Below are 21,028 nucleotides of genomic sequence, written 5' to 3' on the forward strand. Positions count from 1 at the left end.
AGCATACGTATTAAGCCTTCCAGTCGGCATATTGTTCCAAGTCCAACTCCAAGTCCTGGGAGGTTATGTTCCGTTAAAGCGGTGTCCGTGTAACATTAGGCCTGCAGTTACCCGGGTTTTGAAGTATAAAAGCATACGTATTAAGCCTTATAGTTGCCATCTGGTTCCAAGTTCAACTCCAAGTCCTGGGAGGTTAAGTTACATTAACGTGTCGTCAGCGTAATGGTAGGCCTGTAGTTAGCCTGGGTATCGAACTTGAAGTCTAAACGCATACGTGTTCAGCCTTATAGCCGATTGTGAAGGTGATTGTGGAAGTGATATTTCAGAGAGTTCATGCTAAGAGAGTACAGGTTTAGAAAGTCCATAGCGATCTATCATACTATCGATTTAATTCAGATTTCATTTCCATCGAGTTGGCAGTGTTACCGGAACCGGGAGAGCTCCCTCCTTTTCCCTCATAAAACGAGGTATCACTAAACACTGTAGTCGAGTTTTTATTCCGTAACGGCAGGCCTCTTAGGGTACGAACATGCCGAGTGGATTACTCCCCGCTCAGCGCTCATAACGCCTTTCTCTTCACACAGGAAGCTGAGAAATGCAAAACAAACCCATATATTTCAATATTGGCTTTCATGCCGGCACTTCACTCATTCCTATTCTCTCCGCTCCTCCCTCAAGAATAAAATCGGTTTGATTTTAGAGCGATGTGCTTCTTGACCGCTGCTCTGTGATTGTTTGGCTCAAGGCCACGACCGCCTACTCATAATATTATCGGCCTGCGTTCATTGAAGATAAAATATCCATATTAAATTATAAGGCTACTTGTTGAATTTTATCTTTATACTCTGTAAATTTAATCTTTCGATGAAGTACAGATTGCTTTATTGAAATGGAGAAAAATATTATACGTATTACTACTGCTTACGTTATTGTAATGACCAGTTCTTCTTCAAAGCAAATATGGTTGACATGATAGTTGCTGTACTTCCGTGGTTTCATATTGCCTTCAATTCCTTTTAGCAAATATTGAAATGTCTGCATTCTTCTTCCTCTTCCATTACCGCCTTTTGCCACAACTTGTGGGGCCACGGATGCGAACCGTGTCACACATATGGACTGGCCCTGTTTTACGAATGGATGCCTTTCCTGACGTCAACCCTATGTGAAGGGATGTAATTACTATTGCGTGTTTTGGTGGTAGGTGATAGTATGGTGTGTTGTCTGAGTATAAAGAGGCGAGTGTTGGGACAAACGCAAACAACCAGTCCCCGAGCCAGAAGAATTAATGTCGCCATTAAAATCCCCGACCTGGCAGGGAATCGAACCCGGGATTCACTGAACCGAAGGGATCAACACTGGCCATTCAGCCAAGGAGTCGGACATTGAAATGTCTGCATTGACATTTTTCATTAGTCATGAAATTTCTGTGGGTCTTTCTTCACTTCTTGGTATAAATGGTAGAAGTCACCCGATCTCTGCCTTTTCTTATTAATTGGATGTGCACTGTATCTTCTGTCAGACCTTGAAATCAAGTACAGCTTGCTTGCAATCGTAAGTTCATCATCACTTCTGCTACTATACTTAACCATTATGTATACAGATGAGTAAGAACATTTTCATAAAACAAAAAAACATTTAAAGAACACAACGCGATCTTCTCGTGAATGTTGCACAATCATAACTGGATGGAAAACGTTTCCTCGTTAATGAAGAAAGAGCGAGGGTCTCTTGCCCGGTATGTGCGCCTTTGAATGATGGGTGATGAGTGAAGAGCACTGCTATGAGCACTGGGTTAGGAGTAATCCACTCGTTATGTTCGTACCCTTAGAGGGTGAACCCTCTTTCAGGCCACGAGATTTGTTACGGCGAACGTGATGCGAAGAATGAAAAAGGGAGTAAGCGGCCGTGGTCTATAAAAGGATCTCTCCCGGTAATCGAATTGGTGCAGGCGAATGGGAAACCACGGAAAACTATTCTCACGACAGCCCACGCCAGGGACCAGCCCCTCTCCGTCTCCAAATGTAGAGCTGTAGAACTACGGGAGAGCCGTGGCCACCGGTCCTCTGTTCTCAGGCCAGAGAGATGTTATACCGTGAAGGGATGTTCAGGGAAGGTGAGAGGGTTGGCGGTCGTGGCCTATACCAAATACAGTAGAGACAATACGCGACACTCAGCGAGATATCGAGGGACCAGGGGCGTATCCTCCGTGAATGCAAGGCATTCATTGCATGCGTTATGATAACACAAATAACTGTCTCATGTACGATTTTAGGTTGTTTCAAGTCAAATATTAACGATTTCATCTCTCAGAAGTTTAAAAGGTCCACGCAACTGTTCTAGTTCCGTTGATTGACTACGTGTGGTGCTGGTGTATTCTCGCCGTCTACTCCACTCTAGGAAGAAAGAGACAGCAAATGGAGGAGTTAAGGATGTAAGGCATTCAATCTTAAAATTGCATTCAGTGGCAGACGTAGTTCTGAAACCCTCCGAACGATGTCGCTGCAATTGAAACAGGGTACCCGTGCTACCCTCTGCCATCTGTTAGCAACTTGGAGAAAGTCGACATGTTTACAGCGAACGGGACACACAGATCATCCCCCAGCGAGAACCCAACGTGACGAAACTGACCAGTGCCACTGGGGGACTTACCTCCAGTGCCTGAGTTGTGGCTGACTAGTGAGTTAATTCATTGTGTGTTTTGCTGATTAGTGAGTTCATTCTGTGTGCGCTGTTCCTGTGCTATTCGTCGTTTTGCGCACATGTGGTATTAACGATGGATGAGTCTAAAACGAATGTAATAGTAAATCAGTTTGAAAACCCATTTACTGGACGTTCGTTTGATGAAAAGATTCAAATAGTTAAAGCCGGGAGACCTATACCTTCCCTCGAAAATTTCTTCTTCTTCTTCTTCTTCTTCTTCTTCTTCTTCTTCTTAATCTGCTCACCCACCAGGGTTGGCTTTTCCCTCGAACTCAGCGAGGGATCCCTCCTCTACCGCCTCAAGGGCAGTGCCCTAGAGCTTCAGACTCTGGGTCGTGGGATACAACTGGGGAGTATGACCAGTACCTCGCCCAGGCTGCCTCACCTGCTATGCTGAACAGGGGCCTTGCGGGGGATGGGAAGATTGGAAGGGATAGACAAGGAAGAGGGAAGGAAGCGGCCGTGGCCTGAAGTTAGGTACCATCCCGGCATTTGCCTGGAGGAGAAGTGGGAAACCACGGAAAACCACTTCGAGGATGGCTGAGGTGGGAATCGAACCCAACTCTACTCAATTGACCTCCCGAGACTGAGTGGACGCCGTTCCAGCCCTCGTACCACTTTTCAAACTTCGTGGCAGAGCCGGCCGGGAAGCGAACCCGGGGCTCCGGGGGTGGCAGCTAATCACACTAACCACTAAATCACAGAGGCGGACCCTCGTAAATTTAAAAACAGAAATCAAGAATTGTGTACGCACGTTCAATCCAGAAACTTACAGTAAAACTGTTTGTCTCGAGTTCACCTACATGTAATTAGGGTGAGTAGAATTGAAATTTACTTAATACATTGTGTTAACTGCATGGTTACTAGTTGCATGCCTCAGTGGAGATTCCAGGATACGCCACTGCGAGGGACAGCTATTAGAGCTCTCTCTAGCGAGTAGACCTGAGAACTACTGATTCTGTCATAAGAGCACGTGTATTTGTGCGTGAAGTTTTTGGTGTTATCTATGCGTTTTCAGTGAGTTGACATAATTAAATAGTAGCGTGTGTCATTCCTTGATATCTCCTCTCAACATGAGGGGAAATGTATGCGCTGTGTTTGGCTCCAGTAACTATGAAGTAGAGAAGAAAGCGCGGTCTTCCTTTCGCTTCGCTCGTGACAAGATAATGTAAGTAATATTGTGTTTGCATATATATTCTTCCAGTGACAAAGAGACTTTTATAGTACTTCATAATCTTCTGACCTGCTCGACCCATATTTTAACTGGCTTAAAATATAATACGCATATTTTATTGTATAGTGCAACAGTTAACCTTCAATACCGATGTGTTGTTGTAGGTGTGATCTGTGGGTTTTGAAATGTCATAGAAGTGATTTGGATAAGGTGTACAAGAAAGAAGGGACGTTACGCTTATATAAGAATTATAAATTCTGTTCAGATCATTTCCAAGCCAGCGACTTTAAAAATCCTCGACTATACAGCCAAGGGTATGTTACATTTTTACAATAATTGTACGTAAATATTCCTCAAAGCATCACTTTCGACAACATTTTAATACTTTTCTTCCTTTTATCTCTCTTCTCAGATTATAGCCGGGATTTTATAGATTTTCTTTCTGTTAGTAGACTTCATGTTAAGAAGAAACTTGTCCAGCCTATAAATGTTAATTCATTGCATCACGTGTGTAAGGAATGTGCCAATGTTTTTATTGACAAGTGTCTTAATGTAATGATAGAATGTTTTTAAATGGGAAAAAAGACAAATCTAATCGTAAAATTTCAGGCAGGAATGCTAAATTATAACCTTTTAAATAATTCTTCATTAATTTATCCAGAATTGCTTTAGCAACTTCGAAGTAAATATATCAATAATACTTTCTTTCTAGACGTACCGGTAATTTATTTATCCATTTTCGTATATGCATTTCCATTGATATTTGAATTTAGCGCGACTTTTCAGGTCAAGTCACTAGGAGCGCCACAGTCGAATTGTCTCCCATTTTAACAAGGCTAAATCCGTAAGTGTCGCGTATTGTTTCTACTGTATTTGCCTATACTACGAACTGTCCCGGCATTCGCCTTAGTGCAGGATAATGGAAAACTATTCTCAGGACAGCCCACAGCCGAATACTGAGGGGCACCACAGCGATCTGCTCGGTCCGCATCTTTCCTGGAATAACTAAATTCTCTTTGACAACATACCGAAGACTACATGTACATATGCTGAACAAGAACAACAGGTAGGCCTATAGGAAAAGTTTTACTTTCATACAACTGGATAAAATTCGAGAAATATTCTGCCAAATTCAATTTCTGTAAGGAATCTTCACATTCAATTACCCGCCAAGTCGAACACTGAGGAATTTTAATGCCTCTGTCTGCCATCTTTTGACAAGCGCACAAACTACTAATCGACTTCGTGTAGTAGAAGTAGCCTAATCAATGCAAAATTCTTTAGATTACAAAATGTAAACGGAATATTAGGCAATAGGAGCCTGTACGAAAATATATTTATTATCACAATGCCTTTCACTAGATCTCATTAAAAGCCATTTTGGGTATTGTATTGAGCTTGTTTAGAACAGTACCAGAGTACTTTCGTAATTTATTCTTCGGCAGTGGGGGACTTCTTTTTCTTTCCAGCTGCTCTTCCTTGATAGTACGAGCTTACGAGGCATGTCAACAAACATGGCCGCTGACAGTGATGAACCTATAACACACGAGCAGAAAGTTCGCATTGTTACTAATTTTATCCTGCACTCACCTCCCGGTGAATTCAATGAAGTATTTAGTGATGTCCGAGTCCTTCTAAACGACGATAGTTTACTGAAGGAAGAAGCATCTTCGGCATTTAAACAATACAATAAAGATCAGCTGACGCCGGTAAAAATAGAAGGCTCTGATAATAAAGTCCTAATTACTGAGCACAATGAATTGGAGGGCGGTAGATTCTTTGATGACAGATCAAAACAGAGTTTTAGATACGATGACCTGAAAAAGGAGGCATCAGATTATCAGGTTAGTAACGCGATTCAGTTTTCGAAGAATGATTTAAGAGCTTGTGATCCGTCTGTGGTGATTGTAAGGAAATTCAGTAATGTTCTCTGTTCTCTAGTAACCCCTTTCTTGTGAACTGTCCATTTATTCGTAACTTGATCATATCCTCCACCTGAGAACAAACTACAGACCGTAGTCACGATTGTCTAGGAGAGAAAATAATCTGTTGTAAGAGAGGTATTCATGTAGGTGAGGTTATCTGGTCACCTTTTCAATCAAGATCACCCAAATGCACTGTAATATGCCAACATATTCTCATGATAGGATGAATGATTAGGTTATTTTGTAGTGTAAAGTAGTTTGCCCCTTAAATACCAACACAGTTCTGTATACTGCTGAAAGAGTGAAAGATTATGAAACTTAATATTTTGATAGAGCTACAAGATGATGTTTTTGTAAGTTACTATGATAGTTGCCGTCACAGGTTAGTAAATATTGACTTTCTGCAATCATTCAACACTAAAATCGCATTATTTTGGAGCTATTTTCTCGCACATTGATCAAATATAACTAGAAAAAATATGTGTACTAGCCAAAAAATCACATTAAATGTAGCACGATGGGAATATTTGCTTTCCAGATCAAAGAATTTGTTTTCTTTGTACTCAGTTAATTCGAGTGGTATTATTCATAGACGTTGATGTCAGTGTAGGTCGGTTCTAGAAGTATGCCTAATTAGAAAATTTTAAGATAGCTTCATTTCAACCATCAAAGGTGAATCCATATTAACCCATTTTTTAAAATGTAGACGTACACTAGAAGTCATGGGTATGCATCAAGAATACCGGTACTTGATTAGCTTAAACCTAGGAACATGAAAGTAGGCCAAGACAGAGAAATCCGAAATTCCATATTTATATTTTCCATCATTTGGAGTTATTTTTAACAACAATTTTACATTTTTCATAAATACCAAAGTGTATTTCTTAAAATCTGTCAAATTTCACCACATTTTTTTCCTCTGTGATCGAATCTTATGTAGGATTAACCCAGTGATCCAATAGCCCCTAAATATTTTTTGGGTTAAACTGATGCTGACTAGTTGTTACCATGCTCTATGTTTATGACAGGGCAAATACATGATTATGGGGGTGAAAATCACAACAGTAAAATTTCTGATAATTGTTAAGAAATTATAACTTTTAATTTTCACTAACCTGGAAACAATACAGGTATACTTGCTCAATAATCTAACTGCTTAAATTGTTTACTAACACATTTTACACATGAGAACTGGAAGAACAGAAATGTTATTTGCAGATGATGATGTAGTGCTACTGTATAAAGTAGTAAATGAGCTGTAGGATTGTGATCGACTGTAGGGGGACCTAGACGATGTTGTGAGATGGACAGCGGACAATGGTATGATAGTAAATGGAGTAAAAGTCAGGTTGGATGTTTCACCAATAGGAAAAGTTCTCTCGGTTTTAATTACTGTGTTGATGGGGCAATAGTAGTACCTCATAAGGATCACTGTAAGTACCTAGGTATTAATGTAAGGAATAATCTTCATTGGGGTAATCATATTAATGAGGTTGGTAATAAAGGTTACAGATTTCTTCACATAGTATGAGGGTATTTTGGGGATTGTAGTAAGGATGTAAAGGAGAGGGTGTAATAAGTCTCTGGCAAGACCCCAATTAGTGTATGGTTTCAGTGTATGGGACCCACATCCAGACTGCTTGATATGAGAACTGGAACAGATCCAGAGGAAAGCAGCCTGATCTGTTCTGAACGATTCCCGACAAAAGAGTAGTGTTACAAAAATGTTGCAAACCTTGGGCTGGGAAGACTTGGGGGTAAGAAGACAAGGTGCTCGACTAAGTGGTATGTAATATAGATGTTGATTCCCATAGGGAACCTGAAATATTTGTCCCGAATGAGTAGGCCTAAATATATAATACCAATATAAATGGTCCGTTATTGGACATTATAAATTTTCCAGCTAACTCAAGTTAATAAAGGGTCCATTATTGGACATTTATATTGGTATTAAGTGGTATGTTCCGAGCTGTCAGTTGAGAGATGGCGTGGAAGGGCATTAGTAGACGAATAAACTTCAGCGGAGCTCTTAAAAGTAGGAAAGGTCATAATGTGAAGGTAGAGTGGGAATTCAAGAGGAAAAATTGGGGCAAATATTCATTTATAAGACGAGGAGTAAAGGATTGGAAATTTATCAAGGTAAATGTTCAATAAATTTCCAAGATCATTGAAAATGTTAAAAAAAAAAAAAGCTAGATAAACAATTGTTACAGAATCTGCCAACTGGGTGACTGCTCCAAATGCAGGTGATTGATTGATTGATACAGGTGTGACAGGGAAAGGACATGACTTCTGTGTCTGCCAAGTTCAATTCCCGATTTCTGTGAATCTTTTCACTTTAAGGAGATTATTATTATTATTATTATTATTATTATTATTATTATTATTATTATTATTATTATACTGGGTGGGAAGATGCTAGAAATGACCTCATCTGAAGAAATGAAAAACTGAGGATCCAAAAGTCCTAACTCCACTTCACTCAGAAATCACCGGCAGAACTCAACACGCGAAAGTTTGTCTGGATGCTTTTAACACGTCCACAACAGTAAATTTGTAAGGATACAAATGTAGGTCCTCTTTGATAAATGTTTTGACATGATTTCTTAATTCCCACTTCATAGATAAATGGCATTGAGATTTTGTCGGACTTCGTTCCAGGCTTTCCTTCATTCAGGCAGTGTTTTCTGGTGTTCAAAATCTTTTCAGATAGTTACAGATTTTATTTGCTACAGAGCCTGTTTCATGCCATTTTGCCACTAAGTTTAGCATTGCAAACAGTTCCGCCGAGGTTTTCCACAAATTGTGCTTCAGATAACACCCAACAATGGACACGAGCTGTTTATTGTGAGCACTATTTTGTTTTGCAATCTACTGGTCACTAAACATGTCTAATCTACTGGTCACTAAACATGTCTGCTCCTCTCACTCACTCACGATGACACAGCGACGTACTCGGGACAGAGCATGCGGTAGATGCTCATGCGCAGACATGTGACAGCAACTGATTGGTGCATCAGAATCACGGTTTCCAGCATTTCCTGTGATGGGCAGTTCTCCTGTTCATTAACAAGGATCAGTTCCACAACATTCTTATAAATATTTTCTGGGCCAGTTTTATTTTGCCCACCCTGTACATGTATGAAATGTTTTACCAGTTTTGATATCAGTAACAGTTAGTCAGTAATTAATATATTAATTATTTAATCACTGGTTACGGGTGTGACATATACCTCAACTAACTTAGAAATTATTTTCTAGCCAGTGTAACTTTTCAGTTTATTCTCAAAAGCTGTATTAGAAAGGGCTCTTTCATAGTTTTATTTTAATGTCATATGTTGTCTGCTGTTCAGAACTTGATTGATAATTGTGACTTAAGGCATTTTAATTGCAATGAATTTTTTTCCATATCCACGACAAGTCTACTAACTTGTTAATCTTAAAAATATTAAACTAGACACATCTGCATATTGAGTTACAGTGGATAAGACTGACAGAACAAACGATGCACCAACATCAGCAACAAAAGTAGTACGGTAACATACAGCTGATAGAATGGCCTAGTTTTTCTCTTCTAATATTACCTTGATTACATTATTCATTAGGATGTTTTTACTGATCACTGCAGTAATTCTGGGTAAGTCCAGATTTATGAATAGACTTGGAAGTCAACGATGAATGGTTTAAATTGTGGTCATGTCTTTCAGGAACAATCGGAGATAATGTAGTCTACTGCAAAGAAATGCCAGTGTACAGAATCTAGAGGGACATTTATTTGTAGTCTCACCTATGCCCTGTGCCTCTTCGCTGCTACAAATACCACCCTTACTACTTTTAAAACCTCATGAATATCCCACATGCATCCAGTAGGACAGTGGCAGATAGTTCATGTAAATGTGAATTGGGTATAATACAGAGCAGCCAAATGGTGGGAGAGGAGCTTATCTATGGTGAAATGAACATTTCATACTTCTTGATATCACATCTGTCTTGCTCTGAGAACCTGGTAGCCTGACTGCCAAGAACAAAAAGCCTAAGCTTGCAGTGAGGCCTAGTTGAAGTAGTTAAGCTTCTCACTAATGCGGTAACCAGAATCCCAGGCTGTGCATGTGGGATTTTTAGAATGAAAAGTCTTGTACGGCACATGGGTCAGATTCCACATTGAACTGTGGCTAATGATCACAGTTGCACAAAGCTATAGTTTACTGCAGTTACATGCCTGAAGGAAATGTAACTCACCCAGTGAGAGAATCTGGGTGTAAAACCAAACTAAATCCACTGAGCACCAGCAACTTTACTAGTAGAATGGAAAGCTGTAGAAGGGCAGGAATTCATGCAATAAAATGTTTGCTCAGCTTCTCACTTTTGTGATTCAGTTTTTTGAAAACCGCGAGATACTGTACTTCGCACTTGGTCTTCAAAGTGAGCCGGGCATTGTATTATGAAACCTTGACCATTCTATATCTGTCACATGGGTGGCAGTTGCTCTTATATGGAGTGTACAACGAAATCAGTCAATCCTATATGGAGTCCAGCCATGCCGTAAATTTTAAATATTTTCAGTGCATCTAGTGAGAATGGCAAAGGTTTTTTGTGTTGTTTTTTTCCCTTCAGGTTTGAGAACATTTCAGTTTATATCTTAGAAATATATTTCTTCTTTAATTTTGTTTATTTTTTACTAATATGAGCAACACTGTAAAAGGAAGAAAAAGAGTTTATGTTATGAGCCACGAAACAAATTTTCACATAGGTGATAATCATGCTGTGTGTTTAACTCCCTCCTTAATATTGCTTAATAAATAAATTTACTTTAGCTTGAGGACAGCTGTTTTCACATATGGGTTATTATATACCTAGTGATAATTTTACAAATATGTATTACTTGTAGAGAAATGAGTACATATTTCCTTTCTTCCATATTAAGATATTTGGTCAGATGTTTAGTATATATGAAATCTTTCCCTACCATTTCAAAAATTTTAATGAAGAAGTGTATATGGTTATATTTTTTATGAAGATTTACGCACTGTTTGTTGTGCAATAACTAGTTGAATTTTTTATATAGGTTGTATCTTTGTCACCTGTCAAATTGTCAGTCTCTGTGAACAGTTCGTAATAATGAGGTTACGAAATGCACTGCAGTAGGAAAGCTTTCTTATACATGTCTCTTTGAAGACCATTAAATTATAATTTAATATTAATAATAGAATTATTAGGAAAGACCTGTGAATGGTTCCAGTGTATGGGACCCTCACCAGGATTACCTGATTCAAGAACTGGAAAAAATCCAAAGAAAAGCAGCTCGATTTGTTCTGGGTGATTTCCGACAAAAGAGTAGCGTTACAAAAATGTTGCAATGTTTGGGTTGGGAAGAATTGAGAGAAAGAAGAAGAGCTGCTCAACTAAGTGGTATGTTCCGAGCTGTCATCGGAGAGATGGCGTGGAATGACATTAGTAGACGAATAGGTTTGAATGGCGTCTATAAAAGTAGGAAAGATCACAATATGAAGATAAAGTTGGAATTCAAGAGGACAAACTGGGGCAAATATTCATTTATAGGAAGGGGAGTTAGGGATTGGAATAACTTACCAAGGGAGATGTTCAATAAATTTCCAATTTCTTTGAAATCATTTCGGAAAAGGCTAGGAAAGCAACAGATAGGGAATCTGCCACCTGGGCGACTGCCCTAAATGCAGATCAGTATTGATTGATTGATTGATTTCGTTAATTTTGTCTTTTCTCTTCAACCCTGCTAATTGAATCCAAGACAACTCTTGATAATTTCAACTTAAAAGGCTTAAATTCAAATATAGGTTGAATTGAAATATTCTTTCTTAAGTTTTCTCTGCAGACAGTGGGATTGTTATCTTTGTGATAATACATAGTACTGTGTAAATGTGGAAAATATGGTTCTCATTTTAACATATGACCTTGGTGAGAAATTGATCAGAAAACAAATGTTAGTTTTCCTAACTACATTTACTACAGTGCTATATTCTGATGATACAATGCCCCTTTTGTTTTGATATTGTGGAGTTCCATAGATCCCAGGGTCCATGTCAAGAAAGTTGACTGTTAACTAAAACCAAAACTTTGTTAGTGGATAGTGGGACACTCATAGGATGAATAATTATAATTTGCCATTTCTGTGCATTGTAAAGGAGGCCATAACTCTGTAGAAGGAAGAAACGTATGGATTATTGGGCCCGTTCTTCCTACATTTGAAATGCAGAGAGGCTGTAAATTTATTGATGTCATTTATGTTTTCCTTGGATATTTATTCTGGACCAAGGCTATTTCCTTCAGTAATAATATGATCAAGAGAATAAATGTTGAGTTGCTGAAATCTTTCTCATCTGACAGTGGGATTGTTGTCTTTGTGATAATACATAGTAGCCTACTGTGTAATTGTAGAAATACAATAAAAATATAGTCCTCATTTTAACTTGAATCTTTGGTGAGAAACTGATCAGGAAACCTGCACTGGTTTTCCTAACTACTTTCCCTATAGTGCTAAATTCTGTTTTATGTGTATTTCAGTCAAGTTTAAATGTTACTCGTAAATTTCATGGGAGCAGTGACGAAGGAAAATCACAGTAATAATTTTGTGTGTTCATTGTTTGAAAAATTATGGACATATGATATTTATAAACTCAACCTGATACGTGAATTGGTAAATATATTTATGAGAAAACTATGGAAATAACCTGGGAAGCCCAGGTCAAACAGCTGGAAAATCTTTCTGGGTTATAATGAATCTTAGAAAGTGAGGGAAGGGGGAAATGAATAGCATTTTGGGTAAATCTAGTGAGCTCATTGTAGATCTTTGGGAATCACTAGAAGGAATATTTTGAAAATCTTCTCAATGTTGAAGGAAATCTTCTGCTGAAGTAACGAACAACAGAGTTTGTTAGGAGGAGAATTATGACAACAACAAAATTACACTGAAGGTAATGGAAAGGATGATAAATAAATTATGATGTCTTAAAGCTGCAGGTATAGATGAAATAAGACAATAAAACCTGAACTTGTCAAATATATTGAGGAGTCAGGAATAAAATTACAGGATTGGCATGGAATTTGAGTAAGGTGGCTTCCGATAGGGTGAACACATGACTGCACCTGTCTATAGTTCAGGAAGCAACAAGGATTGCTACTATTATAGAAGTATTCTTTGATCAGTATACCAGGCAAGATGTTCATAGACATTAAAGAAAAAGAGGTTGCAAACAGTTATGGAGAGTAAGTTGGATGAAAACTAGTGCACTTTTTGATGACAGAGGGGCTGTCAGGACCAGATTTTTAGTTTGCATCAAGTAGTTTTTGCAGATCTAGCCAAGGCATATGGCACGATGAGAAAAGATGTTGGTCATACTCAAGGATTATGGATTCAGGAGAGGGTTAAGGCAGATAACTTGGGTCAACAAAAAAGGAGTTGTCTCTTTCCTTTACAAAATAGTCAGTGCCAAGTAAATAGGTGTCAGAGAATACAAATATGACATTGGAATATTTTTATTAGCACTTGATTTCGAGATATGCTGTAGGAGAGAGTGTTGTACCTTGGAACAATTGCGTTATCATTGAGCTTAGTGAACATTCTCTGGATTAATTAGGTTGAGGTAATTACTTTGCTGCTCTGGGCATCACAGTTTGTCTGATGGCATCCATTGTGATTTCAGTTCCAAGTTAAAGTGTAAAGCATTTTTCAAGTGATTTCAAATTGGCATATTAGTAGTTCTCACATGTAAAAGATATTCCTTCAGTATTTACACTAAGTTACTATATAAATGGGGCAACTTCTACACAGGTTACATTTTTGTTCTACCTAACCTATAAAAAGAAATGCATGTTTTTTTTTCCTGAAATGGCAGCATCATGTACCTTGGAAAACACACACCTATTGTAGTAGGTGTTCGAAGGTACATTACAAGTTACACTATGTTCATTTAGATGCTATTTTGAAACATTATTTTGTTCTTATTCTGTATTGACCTGAATCTAACTCAGTATTAATAGATCTAGACCCAATAATCTGAAGTAGTCTACATAGTATGGGCTATTCATTGGGCCGATTGCAGAAACGATGACTAGTTTTAAGCCTTACTCGATCTTCCACTGCATAAACAATGTTCAGCCGATGTTTAACTAGACATCGTTTAAAGTTTCAATATTGGTTTGAAAATGGAGATAGAAATATCTTTCATGCAACTCTTTGCTGTCGCAACCAATGAAATTCGTCGGTGCACGCACCGAACGCCAGTCAGCTTTTTGTCTTCCTACACACTACTCAAATATAGCTAAGCATGAGCATGACTTGCTCACAGATAAGAGTATCACTTTCGGTGGAAATTAAATCTCATAATATTATCGAAACTAAGCAACACGCCACCCTACGGGGAAGTGTAGCTTTGATTATAGTGTTGTTACAGTGAGTGTAATCTACTCGTAAATATGGTAGCTTTGACAATTCACATCGTTTACAGCCACTTCATTGAACACTATTTGGGCCATTTAAGATTTAATTTGTTATATTAAAGCTGTAAAAGAGTGGATGACAATGAACCCAGGTAAGCCATTGTCGATTTATGAAGTGCCTGAAATAGTGGGCAGGGCTCTCCCTATGGCATTCACAATCAGAAATATTTGCTGGGGTTTTGAGGTGACTGTAATCTGTCCTATCAGTTCAGACATTTACTGATGAAGCATTTTTGTCATCTTATGCTTCTGATCACCCAGAACCTCAAAACGAGAATGCAAATGGAGGAACTACTCTGGAGGAAGAAACAGAATCATCAGGGGTACATCTATATGTATAAAATAACTTGTCCTGACTGACTGACTGACTGACTGATTCATCATCGCCGAGCCAAAACTACTGGACATAAAAGAATGACATTTTGGGGATATATTCATATCACAATGTAGGTGCTCGCTAAGGGAGGATTTTTGGATAATCCATCGCTAAGGGGGTTGAAAGCGGGGTGAATTTTTAAAATAAGTGTATCTATATCTCAAAACTTTAAAAGTTTACAGATGTATTTTTTTTATTTAGAATCTCCTTTAAAAATAAAGAAACTTTTTTTTTTTGTTTTTGGAAAATCCCAATAGGTGGGGTGAAAAAAGGTTTGAATGCCTTTAATGAGGATACGTATATCTCAGAAACTGAAGATATTACAGACCTGAAAATTCGTATTTGGAATCTCCTTTAAAAATAAAGAAATATGTATTTTTTGTTTTTGGAAAATCCAATAATTAATGGGGGGTGAAAACGGGGGTGAAATTTAAAAGGAGCGTATCTATATCTCAAAAACTTAAAAGTTTACAGACGTAAAAATTGGTATTTGGAATCTCCTTTAAAAATAAAGAAACATGTACTCTTTTGTTTTCGGAAAATCCCATTAAGGGGGGTGAAAATGGGGGAAAAGTGGTTGAATACCTTTTATGAGAAAACTTATATCTCGAAAACTGAATATGTTACAGACATGAAAATTGGATTTGGAATCTCCTTTGAAAATAAAGGAACATGTATTTTTGTGTTTTTGGATAATCCGATGAAAGGGGGTGAACAGGAGTGACAAGCGGGGTGAATTTTTAAAGAGACTATATCTGCAAATCGTCTCAAACAGGTAACCTATTACAAATTTGAAAACTGGTCATTGGAATTTCCTGTAAAAGTAAAGAAACATAAATATTTTTTTCGGAAAATCCACTTACGGGGAACTGAAAAATGGGGTGAATTTCTAAAATTAGCATATCACCATAATATCTCAAAAACTTGACATGTTGCAGAGGTGAAAATTGGTATTTGGAATCTCCTTTAAAAATAAGGAAACACGTATTCTTTTGTTTTCGGAAAAAACACGGGGGTAGGGGCTGAAGAATTGAAAAATTAGTTGAATGATTTGTATTGTATACCAAAAAATCTAAAGATGTTACAAACGTGAAAACTGGTATTTGGAATCTCCTTTAAAAATAAAGAAACGCGAATTTTTTTGGTGGGGGAATCAACTTGGAGGGGGGGGGGGGGGGGGCAGAGAAAAAGGAGATGAATTCCTTTTACAAGGATGCAAGTATCTCAAAAACTGAAGATGTTACAGTCGTGATCTTCGTATTTGGAAGCTCTTTTAAAGAAATGGGTACTGTTTATTTTTGGAAAATTCACTTTAATGGGGAGTGTGAAAGGAAGTTAAAAAACTGAATTCTTTTTCCGGAGAAACTTATATCTCAAAAGTGAAGTTTACAGACGTGGAAATTGGTATTCGGATTCTCCTTGAAAAAGAAAGAAACTCGCGTTTTTTGGGGTGGGTTGAAACCAACTTTACGGGCGGGGTGGAGTGAAAAAGGAGTTGAATTCTTTTCATGAGGATACTTATATCTCAAAAACTAAGGATGTTACAGAGATGAAAATTTGTCTTTGGAAAATTCACTTGGGGGGGGGGGGTGAATTAATTGAAAAATTAGTTGAATTCTTTGTATGGGGATACTTATATCTCAAAAACTGAAGATGTTACACACGTGAAAGTTACTATTTGGAATCTCCTTTAAAAATAAAGAAACACACATTTTTGGAGGAGGGGAAATCAATTTAATGGGGTGGGGTGAAAAAGGATTTGGATTCTTTTCATGAGGATACATCTCAAAACTTAAAGATGTGAAAATTGGTATTTGGAATCTCCTTTAAAAATAAAGAAACATGCACTTTTGGGGAGGGGAAATCAGCTTAATGGGTAGGAAAGGGGGGGGGGGGTGTGAAAGAGGAATTTAATTACGTTTATGAGGATATTTCTCTCTCAAAAACTCAAGATGTTACAGAAGTGAAAATTAGTATTTCGAATCTCTTTTAAAATAAAGAAACGCGTGGTTTTTTTTTTTTTTTTCCAGAAAATCTACGTAAGGGGTGTGGGGTTGAAAATAAGTAAATAAGGAGTTGAAATATGTTTATGAGGATACTTTACCTTAAAAACTGAAGCTGTTGCAGACGTGAATGTTGGTACTTTGAATTTCCTTTCATAATAAAGAAACACACATTTAATTTGTTTTTGGAAAGTCCACTTAAGGCGGGAGAGGGGTGGAAAGAAGTGAAGAAGAAGAAGAAGTTGTATTAATTTTATGAGTTTACATTTATCTAAAAAACTGAATGTGTTACAGATGTACAGACATGAAAACTGGAATTTGGAATGTCCTTTAAAAATAATGAAACACATATTTTGTTGTTTTTGGAAAATCCAGTTTAGGGGCTGAAAATAATTGGAAAAGCTGTTGAATTTTTAAAATGAGTACCGGTATACCTACATCATATGTCAAAAACTTAACATGTTAGAGACAGGTAACTTGGTATTTGCAAAGTCCTTTAAAAAGGCAGGAACATGTACCTTTTTGTTTTTGGAGAAGGCACTTAACGGGGGCTGAAAAGAAGTGAAAAATAGTTGAATTATTTTTTATGTGGATACTCATACCTTAAAAACTGAATGTTACAGATGTGACAATTGTTATTTGGAATATCCTAAAAAATAAAGAAACATATTTTTGTTTTCGGAAATACACTTAAATGGGGGTGGGTGTGGAGGTAGGACTGATCAAGGGGTTGAATTCTTTTTATGGGGATACTTATGTATATCTCAAAAACTGAAGATGTTACAGATGTGGGGCTAAGGGGGTGTATTTATGTATTTATTTTTTCAACTTGACAGAAGACTGTTTCTCACATGTACAGTTCTATGTCGCATGGTCGCCGTAGCCCCAAAAGGTAATACCACAAACATGGTTTACAAAGAATTACTGGGGTAAATGAAACTCAATTTTTGGGTGAGTTTTTATACTTTAGGAATTTTCAGATAATGTCTTAGAACAATGCCGAGGAACGATTACTTTGATCACATTACGAAATCCACGCAAGCGAAGCCGCGGATAATTGGTAGTCACACATACGCAGATACTTCTCTTGATCAAAACAGATGTTCTCTCGTATCACCTGACATTATCAGTCCCTTCTCCAAAGCCGGAGAGGGGAAACCAGGGAGCACTAGGGGAATGAGGAAAGGGAAGTCAACAATTCTGACAGCTACTCCTGACAAATATGATCTCCAACCTAACTTGTCTACTATGGAAGAAAATAATGTATCTAGAACTTTGACTGCAAAGAAAAGGTGTGCAAGGAATGTTTTTCCAGGGAGAAAGCCATTCAGAAGAGGAACATGATTTTGTGTCTAGTGGTAGTGAAGCAGATTATACAGCTGATCTGATGGAAGAGCAGCAAGAGGATGACTTTGCATTTGGCCTACAATTTGATCACCCATGTCTTCCAGGAGAATTTGTTCTGATTCAATGTCAAACAGGAAAGACTCGTTCATTATGTTGGGAAAATACATTAATATGGGAAATTTTCTTCTGAGTATAAAATTCAGTTTTTAAAAGAGACAGGGTAACACTAAGAACCTTATCTTTGACAAGGATACACTATATGATGTTCCCGAGGAAGACGTGATAATGAAATTGCCTCAGCCAAATGTCAGCGACAAAAGAAACAGATGCACTTTGAAATAGATTTCATAACTTCCAGGTACAATGTTCACTGAAACAAATTGTGTTTGATTGTGCTGTTGCAATATTATGAAGGGAAACTGATAACAGAAGTAGTTTAACCTGATTCTTTTTATTTTCTTATTAATAGTCATTCTCATCAAATTGTTAAGAGTCCATTTTTAGTGACTGTAATGAGAGAATAATACTTTGTCCAGTGACAACATGTTTAATATTATGTATATATGTACAGATGAATAACCGTGTCATTTGTTGTAAAAAAATAATACTTTTGTAATATTCAGTAATTTTGTCATAATTTTAAAACTTGTTCTAAGGTACAACACTTGTTTTTTTAAACTAAACTCTAACACTGAGCACAGTGCAAACTGCATTAAAATAAGTGGAAAGACCTATATCGTATTAACGGGGAATAATATGTAGGATTCACGAAATTCAAATTTTAAAAAATTGTATTGTCAAAACTGTTCCAAGTTACAACACTGTCCCCTATATATAAGAGCCAAACGCCACTCACTGATCACAAAATCTCGATATCCAAAAGACCTAGAAATCTGAAATTAGGATCATAGGTTCATCTTTTGCCTTAGAGATGCACTAAGAAAGTATATTTCAAAATTCAGTTTCTGCCCTAGATTTAGGCCCTTTGCCACAATCAAATTTGTCGTACAAGAATGAGACAAAGCTCATATTAAGTCTTTGGATGCAAGGAACAAATCCTAGTGGAACACTGAAAATCATGGGTAAGGCCCTAAAACCAACAGTTTTCAATCAATCAGTCGATCACTACTGATATGCATTTAGGGCAGTTGCCCAGGTGGCAGATTCACCATCTGTTGTTTTCCTACCCTTTTCTTGAATGATTTCAAGAAATTGGAAATTTATTGAACATCTCCCTTGGTAAGTTATTCCAGTCCCTAACTCCCCTTCCTATAAACAAATATTTGCCCCAATTTGCCCTCTTGAATTCCAAATTTATCTTCATATTGTGATCTTACCTACTTTTAAAGACACCACTCAAACTTACTCGTCTACTAATGTCATTCCACGCCATCTCTCCACCAACAGCTCGTAACATACCACTTATAATACCAATATAAATGGTCCGTTATTGGACATTATAAATTTTCCAGCTAACTCATTCCTGGTTGCCAGCGTTTTGCCCCTGTGTGATAGGTTGGGCTCGTCAGTTGGTACCTAGCACACCTACCAATACCCATGGCTAGTGCATACAATGGAGGCCACTGTGTAGGCTACTTGAAGCCGCTGACAGTGCCAATGCACTATGAGAGACTTTGTCTCACTACCAAAAATTGATGCCTGCTTGGCCATCAGATGATATAGACGTTGATTCCCATAGGGAATGTCCAGTAATGGACCATTTAGATTGGTATTATAAATTTATTCATTCGGGACAAATATTTCAGATTCCCTACGAGAATCAACATCTATATCAACATACCACTTAGTCGAGCAGCTCGTCTTCTTTCTCCCAAGTCTTCCCAGCCCAAATTTTGCAACATTTTTGTAACGCTATTCTTTTGTCAGCCGGCCCTGCGGTGTAGGCGTAGCACGCCTGCCTCTTACCGAAGACCCCAGGTTCGATTCCCGGCCAGGTCAGGGTTTTTTACCTGCATCTGAGGGCTAGTTCGAGGTCCACTCAGCCTACGTGATTACTGTTGAGGAGCTACCTGACGGTGGGATAGTGGCCCTGGTGTTGAAAGCCAAGAATAACTGCCGAGAGAATCCGGTGTGCTGACCACATAACACCTTGTAATCTGTAGGCATTCGGGCTGAGCAGCGGTCGCTTGGTACGCCATGGCCCTTCGGGGCTGTTGTGCCAAAGAAGGGGGTGGGGGGTACTCTTTTGTCGGAAATCACTCAGAACAAATCGAGCTGCCTTTCTTTGGATTTTTTCCATTTCTTGCGTCAAGTAATCCTGTTGAGGGACCCATGCACTGGAACCATACTCTATTTGGGGTCTTACCAGAGACTTGTATGCCCTCTTCATTACATCTTTACTACAACCCCTAAACACCCTCATAACCATGTGCAGGATATTGGCACAATGCTGCCAGCACTCTACGATTTAAGTGAGGACAGCAGATGTTGACAGAATTAAGAAACGAGGCGATCGGAAGCATTACAACTTCTGCTCGGGCAGTTTGCTTAAGACATGCAGAAAGTTTGCTGGAAGATGATGATATTCTGTAAGAAAATTTCATGTTGCTTACTGTCAGTTGTCTCATTACAGCAGTTGCTGGGCTGAGTGGCTCAGACGGTTAAGGCGCTGGCCTTCTAACCCCAACTTGGCAGGTTCGATCCTGGCTCAGTCCGGTGGTATTTGAAGGTGCTCAAATACGACAGCCTCGTGTCGGTAGATTTACTGGCACGTAAAAGAACTCCTGCGGGACTGAATTCCGGCACCTCGGCGTCTCCGAAGACCGTAAAAGTAGTTAGTGGGACGTAAAGCAAATAACGTTATTATTATCATTACAGCAGAACAATCAGATGTGCTTGTGTGTTCTATCAGATACCTTTATACTGTTCGTTGAATTAGCTTTTATTCATCATGCACATAATCTTTCCTTATTTTCTTTTATATGTAGCTTTTATCTTAATACTTTCCTCCTTTTCACACCCATTTTGGTCATAATGCTCTAGTTGATCTATCAGGCTTTCCTAGAGC

At 38.2% G+C, this 21,028-nt stretch overlaps 1 protein-coding gene across 1 annotated transcript in view; it reads left to right on the forward strand.

The window, feature by feature from the left end:
- Window positions 1-5,388: 5,388 nt before the first annotated feature.
- The window catches only part of LOC136863073 (F-actin-capping protein subunit alpha), a 44,514-nt gene continuing 28,874 nt past the window's right edge, over window positions 5,389-21,028 (forward strand). Inside the window, exon 1 of the mRNA XM_067139405.2 lies at window positions 5,389-5,718. Within this exon, the coding sequence (XP_066995506.2) occupies window positions 5,389-5,718 (330 nt within the window). The remainder of the gene's footprint in view (window positions 5,719-21,028) is intronic.

This window comes from Anabrus simplex, chromosome 2 (genome assembly GCF_040414725.1).
Source record: "Anabrus simplex isolate iqAnaSimp1 chromosome 2, ASM4041472v1, whole genome shotgun sequence".
Lineage (NCBI taxonomy): Eukaryota > Metazoa > Arthropoda > Insecta > Orthoptera > Tettigoniidae > Anabrus > Anabrus simplex.